The sequence below is a fragment of the Magallana gigas genome, chromosome 6, assembly GCF_963853765.1.
Source record: "Magallana gigas chromosome 6, xbMagGiga1.1, whole genome shotgun sequence".
In the NCBI taxonomy this organism is placed as follows: domain Eukaryota; kingdom Metazoa; phylum Mollusca; class Bivalvia; order Ostreida; family Ostreidae; genus Magallana; species Magallana gigas.
This window is the reverse complement of record NC_088858.1, coordinates 9,203,858-9,211,278: the sequence shown is the minus strand read 5'-3', so window position 1 is coordinate 9,211,278 and position 7,421 is coordinate 9,203,858. Positions and strand designations below refer to the sequence as shown.

Sequence of the window (7,421 nt, the reverse complement as noted above, 5' to 3'; positions counted from 1 at the left end):
ACCGAATAAATATTGTACTCGCTTTTAGCTATTATTTGCCGTATTCCGACACTTAATGTACAACTGCCACATTTAAAACTGGTGAAAAAAAATACGTGTACTCGGTCAAAGGTTATAAATAAGGTTTGGGTGTAATTCTACATGAGATTTTATATTGTAAACGCCTTACCACATTTGGGCGGTTACTATAGCTAATCAGTGTGCAAACACATGTACAAGTGAAATCAATATTTACTTCCCAGCATTCAATTTTACACCCAATTTTTCAATTTTTATAGGATGAACTATTGCAAGTACCGTGAGAATATATTTAAAATATCAGTAAAGAAATTCTTGTTTATCCGAATCATCAAAACCTTCATAATTTAGAGTCCGTTGATCACAAAAAGAAATTCCGAGGAATTATGATCCTAAATGTTAAACGATATATACAGTTTAGATAATTAATAAGCAAGAAATGTCTCTCTTGGCTAGTTTTACACAAAAACCATGTCTGGAGTGAAGTGTAGAGTTTCTACCGAGAGTTAATATTCACATGCAGAAATAATGCTAGAGTTGTTACCCTTGGACTGCGAGATAGGTCGTAATTTCGACGATGCTCTGGCTATATTGGAAGAAAGGGAGTATATTTTCTGTTAATTAACCGTTTTAAAATACAGAAACATTTGTAAAACTTATTTGTTCAATATGATAATATGTTTTACGGTGCGACCGTTGGGGCGAGCACAGCATGTGATCAAACAATTAATTATAATAAATTAATAAAATAAAATTAACAATGTGAAATTTGAATGCCAAAAAATAAAACATACCTATTTTTCAGTAAATTTTCATTATTCATAGTTTATAAGATTTGTTATAATTTATTTATATGTAGAACAATAGTTTAATCTCAGATACAATGTTGTTAAATAATAAAGATTTTAATATATAAATATTCATTGCACTGCATCTCCTCTTTTAAAGTGATTGTGATTATATATATTTCCCCCTTTTTTTTGCAGTAGACATTTTTTCTTAAACTTACATATAAAACTTGACTCATCATAGAGCTCCCCCCATGCTAAAATTTTTTTCATTTTTGTCAATTTATACATAGAAAATCGACATATCATGCATTTGCCCCTCCACTTAAAAAAAAATAATTAATGTTTAATTTTATTTTTAATTTACGCTTAAAAATATTTGCTTATCATGTTAAAAGAATATGGTATTGTCCCCCCCCCCCCCCCCCCCCCCGCATGTAATAAATGGAAGTGAAAATAAAGAAACCATTGAACTGCTAAAGAGCTAAAGGATTAGAATTTTCATGATTTATATTTCTTTTTGCTTGCAAAGATTTTTTGGATGAGGCTGCCATCCACCCACCCACCCCCTTTAAAAAAAGGCGCTGCTACGTATAACGTTACGTTTCAGGAAATTACCGTAATTATAGTGAATAAAATATTTGTGAGCATTCATCCAAATTAGTGCAATTTACAACTGTTTCCTGTATCTGAAGAAATGTCCTTATTCGTCAGCTGTTCTTTATCTTAGCCTTTGCAAGATTTTAAGAGGATTTTGGTCATTTCAGCAGATTTACAATAACTTCAATTAGAGTAATTTCCCCTTATCAGTGCTTATTGTGATGTCAAAGCTGACGTTGGTTAAGTGTCGTCTTACTCTTTAAAACTCCCCTGAGAAATAAAAGTATGCGAAGTATACTGTTTTATTTACTTAAAAAGCATGATGTTCTTAAAATTACACATCTTATAAGCTTTTCAAAGGTTTTACTTTGATTCTCGGGCAGTGGCGTAGCTGCCGTTAGGCACTTAAGGCACGTGCCTACACATGATTTTAAGACCCAAAATTAAAAATGTTAAAATGTCACATTAGAAAAAAAAAAGCAGACAGCAAATATCTTTCTTTTTCCTATTTTAAAACTCTGATTGTTTGAGGTCACAAATATGTGACATCGATGATGCTAATTATTGCGCAGTCAATCTGGCAGTGAAAAACATGTCGGGCAATAGTAAGAACACTGGATGAAATGTTTAAAATCATATTCATAGATCGAGGCATATTGCGATCTCAACTATCATTTACAAATTTGCGGCTAATAAAAATCGACGCCTTAAATTAACTTCGTGTAACATAATGTAAGACTTTAAAAAAAACAAAGCAATATATCTGTTTTCTAAGTATTATCAAAATTTAAAGTAACCATTACAACTGTTTTTGAATCATGACATTCAATTTCAAAGTCTTTATGTTTTCCCTTTAATAGTAAACTTAACTATAGAGACAGATAATAGCTTTAGTGTAAGAAGATGGGTGGATAAGGCGTGTAAAATATCTATGCACGGACGGAAAAGATACCAAAAAATTTGGAATATGTTGACTCAAACAGGCGTATACGTATATCAAAACTTCCAATAGTGTCATTTTTTTTTACAACTTCAAGGTCTTTTTTATTATATAGTGAGTCTCTGCTCCATATTTTTCTCATAGACTAATTAAAGTTTTATGAAAAAACAAACCGATTTCAATCAACAAAAACGTGGAGAGATGACCCACTATACAATAAAAATTTCATTTTGTATCTCATCAATTGAACGTTTTGAAAAAATGATATTTAAACAATCTACTTTGTTGTGTATGAAATGGCTCAGAAGTTAGAGCACCAGACATTAGCTAACCTTCTATAAGTAGGGTTTTTATGTTGTGGGTTCGATTCCACCAAAATTTAAGGCAATATATTTTCTCTATCGCTTGTTAAACATAATAAAAACTTAATTTATTTAGAAATTGTGCTTTTGCAAACTTGTATTATGATAAATTTGAATTGATTTAATTGATAAAATAAATTCAAAATTGTATTTTACGATGAAACCGAATGGGCATTTGCCTTATCTTATTTCCCCGTTTCTTCCCGCCATTCACTTTGATAATGCTTAAAAAAAGACTGCTGGTGAAAACAATGTTGGATTGTATTAATAAATGTTTTTTGCTTTTTTACTACGAAAAAAATCTTTAAAAAAACTCAAAATTTTATGTACGAAAAGTGCCTAAAATTTGTTCCTGTGTGTTCTATAAAACATGAAATCCGTTTTCCGTCGGGGGGGGGGGGGGCTTCGCCCCCCTGAACCCCCTACCAGGGCGCTGCCCTGGACCCGACCCCTCGCCGTATTTGGTGCCTATACTTCGTTCTAGCTCTAGCTACGCCACTGTCGGGAGAACGTGATGTTGGAACGTGAGGTTGGAAACCATTGGTACTATGAATTGTGGGTCAAAATTTACTGACTCCGAAAAAATATATCGGATCAATGTCACCCCTGCGAATGTTATTGTCATTTAAATTTTAGACCACGTGGTTTTATTTGACCCTTTTAGTTTCGCAGTAAAAATCGTGCCTCGTGTTTATAGTTCAGTTCATAGAATCTAGGTACTATAGTAGTCAATTATTAAATCTAGAGGTTTATTGATTTTAAACTTTATCTTCATTAATCGGTGGATAAAATGTGTTCTAGAAATAAATGTAAAAATACAAAAAAAAAACTTTTGTCTGCTGTTGCAACAATTAACATGCTAAGTGAAGATCCCCCCTGAGGATTAGTTTTCGATCCTCGCCTGACCTAGTAATAGCATCAATAGTGAAAAAGACTATACTATTTTCTGCAAAATGTTCTTTGAAAATGACTCGATATACTAAGTTTTTATGCAAAACAGACATCCATTATTTTTTTTAAAACATGGTATTGCACACCACAAGCATCAAACATGGATATCATTTTATTAAGCCACGCAATGTTTATATTTCCAACCACTCAACACGTGGTTGAACACGAACGATAACTCTGTTCTGAATATTATCGTTTAATATAAAAACCGCTAAATGGTGAAATAAGACAAACATATTAAAAGAGTTTCATGTTTTAATAAAACCCAAAGTAGGATACGATATGAAAAACGACCAGTACCTACGTATTTTGAGAATATTATCCGAACACTTATACTTCCGCTCGAAATTCCACAGGAACTGAACAAATCTAGGTGAAGTCTCGTGAACTTTCATTCGAGCACCTCTGGATTTATTACAAACTTAGCAACGATAAAGAAAACATTCCGAACACATTCGCAGGGGTGAATGTGTAAACGTTTGTGACGTCACACGATTATTTTTGATTGAAAGTGTAACATTGACTGTATGTCGCTTACATCGTTATTGTTTTGTCTTGCTGATTCTCGTGAGAGTGTGAAGTGATAAAAATTGCCATGATTACAGGGAACTACTGGGACGATTAAAACGATGAATTACTGGTCCGATTTACTGACGCCAAAAAAATCCGTTGAATGAATGTGCAACTAGTCCGAATTTTCTATTCACACACGCCTTGCCGGTAGAGCTCGCTTCGCGCCGGCGCTGCGCGCCGGCGAGCTGCGCTCGCTATAATTCTATTGAGAGAGAGAGAGAGAGACTGATCTCATGCACACCGGATCTTCCGCGGGGGGGGGGGGGGGGGGGGGTCGGACTTCTTGGAAAATTCATATGATTAAATTCTCGTAGTAAAATTCCTGAATATAAGCCCTGGACACCCTGGAAAAAAATATTATTCCTTGAACCTTGTAGAAAATTTTTCAGGATCCGCTCGTGTCATGTACACGATGGATATTTTTACCAGAAAAGTGGATATATAGGCATTGCCCTTGCTTTTGCTAAGCTTTAAATGTTCGATACAATCACAACAATTTTTACATCCATCATATTATTTGATGAATACTTGTACACATATATGTGCATGGGAATACATGTATTTATTTAAATCTATTTTCTAACTTAAAATTTTATTCAGGAATGTACTCTTCAGCTGTAGCTTTCTTGATGGATACCGTATAAGAAGGCTCTGATGATATACAAACAAATAATTGTTTCATTTAATGACATTTTGTTGTTTATTACAGTACTGTAATATCAAAAACAAATATCACAATCAATCAAAGTAAGAAAAAATTGAAACATTGATAATAAACAGCCATTTTTTTTCTTGAACACATTACAATATTTTATTACAATAAGAGAACACATTTTAACTTTTAAGACATTATCATGCAGATAATTTTTACTGAATTAAGAAATTTATCTGGAAAGTTTTCAATTTCTTCAGAGATGACTTAACTGGGTAATATTTTACTGATAAACTCATTTTAATTCTATCACCTCCACCTAAGATATATAATTTTGCCTATTTTTTCAATTGACAGAAAAATCAAAATACAATCTAATAAAACTGTACATATACCAAAATGCTTTTGGGTAATCTGATCGCTTATCTAGTTCTTTTACCATTCAATATTACAAAGATTTTGCAAAATATAACATTATTTAAAAATTAGACACAATAATTATCATGGAGCACACCATTTTTCATATCGGGAATTTCTGCCCGTGTTTACATTTCTAACAAGTGATCAGATGATTAAGTACAGTTGAACCTTCATATCTGAAACACTGACAGACCTAGATAAGAATTTCATGGATACATGTAATGTCAAAGTGAGCTGGAGGTCCCAACCATCATTTCTTTACATATCTTTACCTTTATATTTTTTCTAGGTTCTATCCAGATCAAGATATCAAGGTTTAACTGTATAACAAATTCAAAAATTATCAACAAGAAAATATCATATATAACAACAAATTTTCATACAGAGTTTTGAAATTGAATACTGAATTATTCTCGTAGTTGTATCATAAAGCTCTCTTCTCATGACTGATAAGAGACGGAATACCAAGAGTCTGGCCTCACATCGTAAGACAAGAAAGAGTTCTGTGCATGAGTGAGATGGGGGTATTCATTAATGTGGTATGCTGGGGAGACGTTATTGTAGCTGGTATTTTTGACACAGTTAAAGTCTGTCACTCCTGCGGCTACAGTGAGCGGAAAAGTATGAGATTTCAGAGTCACGGGAGGACTCGTGACATGGGTCAGACTGCCGCACACAGCAGACACATGATCAAAGTTCCCTTCCATTCCAAACGGGGAGACTAATTTCTCTGTGGGTGATACAGATGAAGGAGGGGTCATGTTGAAACTTTCATTCACTGTGGTGACAGTTTGATGACTAGCAGAAGTATAGGAAGGGAGAACTGATCCTTTGGCATTCACTGATATCTGTGGTATATTTAGAGTCAGTTGTTCCTTGAAGCCCTCGTTTCCTGGAGGTGTCAGCATGTTAAGGGCTGAACTTTCCATAGAAAGACTTCTCGAATTGTTGCTGCTTCGAATGACCGATTCTCGTTTTGCATATAGTGTCCTTAACAGATTAGATGCAGGGTGTGTTTCAGATTCTGTGCCTGTCCATTGAATAGGTGACTGCTGTTTGTTCATAGAATTTGAAACAATACCACCATTTGTAATGTCATCACTCAAGCTTGCAGAAGATTGCTTGACATCATGGTTAGATAGTTGAGACAGATTTGGCAAATGTTTATTCATCACATCTTCCAGAAATTTCACAGATGGCATGTTGCGGTTGCCATTCTGGTCAGCGCCACAAGGAGAATTCCAACAGTTCTTTCTGTTTGTGTTTGTCATGTTCTCCTGCCTTGCTCCCAGTGACCTCAGAGAGAGATCCTCTGGTGCAGGCATGCTGTAATCCTCCAAACACTTTGGTGATGCTGAGTGAGAATGGTAGTCGTCCACAGGCGACGAAACGTTATTATGGTTGTGCATGAGGCTCGAACAGGATAACTGTCTTTGTATGATGTGGCCAGGGCTTGATACTTCTGCTCCATAACTGTCACTGAAAATCAAACTATCACTATCCAAACTCCCCCTTTGTCTTTTTCTAGGCCTGTCCATTTTCCTCCTCGAGTTTTTGTAAAGAACTTTGCTGCAGTTCAACTTTAAGGTAGTTGTTGAATTTGATGTGTCTTCCTCATCATCATGTGATATAAAAACTGGAGGAGAACTGTGATCCATTCTTGGAGAAGCTTGCATCTCTTCCACCTCTGAATGCTCTGAACCATTGCTAGAAAGCCTCTTCTTTTTTGGAGGTTCACCAGGTAATGCATCACTTTGGGGATGTGAATCCACTTGGGCATTATCAGGACTTTTACTGTGACGACTTTCTTCACCATCTTTTGATTCGTCTGCAAAATCAAGCAATCCATCATTTAGTAATTCTTTCAGCTCTTCACATAAAAGATTGTCGATATTGAAGGTATTTTCTTTTTTGATTTTACCTCTGGGACTGACAAGATCCTTGCTTGAAGATTCCTTGTCTAACTCCTTTTTTATTGATGTAGGAAGTTGACATATGTCCATAACACAGTTTTCATACTCTATTCCACTAAAAACAAAAAGTTTAGAGATGAGAAAAATAATTTTACCTCAGAATTTTGTTGTGAGCATTAAGACATGAGTTTTAGAATAGTTACT

The 7,421-nt window shown here is 34.6% G+C and overlaps 1 protein-coding gene across 3 annotated transcripts in view; it reads right to left on the bottom strand.

The window, feature by feature from the left end:
* Positions 1-5,744: 5,744 nt before the first annotated feature.
* The window catches only part of LOC105331716 (neuronal PAS domain-containing protein 1), a 36,657-nt gene continuing 34,980 nt past the window's right edge, over positions 5,745-7,421 (bottom strand). For all 3 annotated transcript variants that reach the window (XM_011434025.4, XM_011434026.4, XM_011434024.4), the window contains exons 11-12: positions 7,226-7,332; positions 5,745-7,132 (exon numbers count right to left, since the gene is read on the bottom strand). In XM_011434025.4, the coding sequence (XP_011432327.3) occupies positions 5,745-7,132; positions 7,226-7,332 (1,495 nt within the window). The remainder of the gene's footprint in view (positions 7,133-7,225; positions 7,333-7,421) is intronic.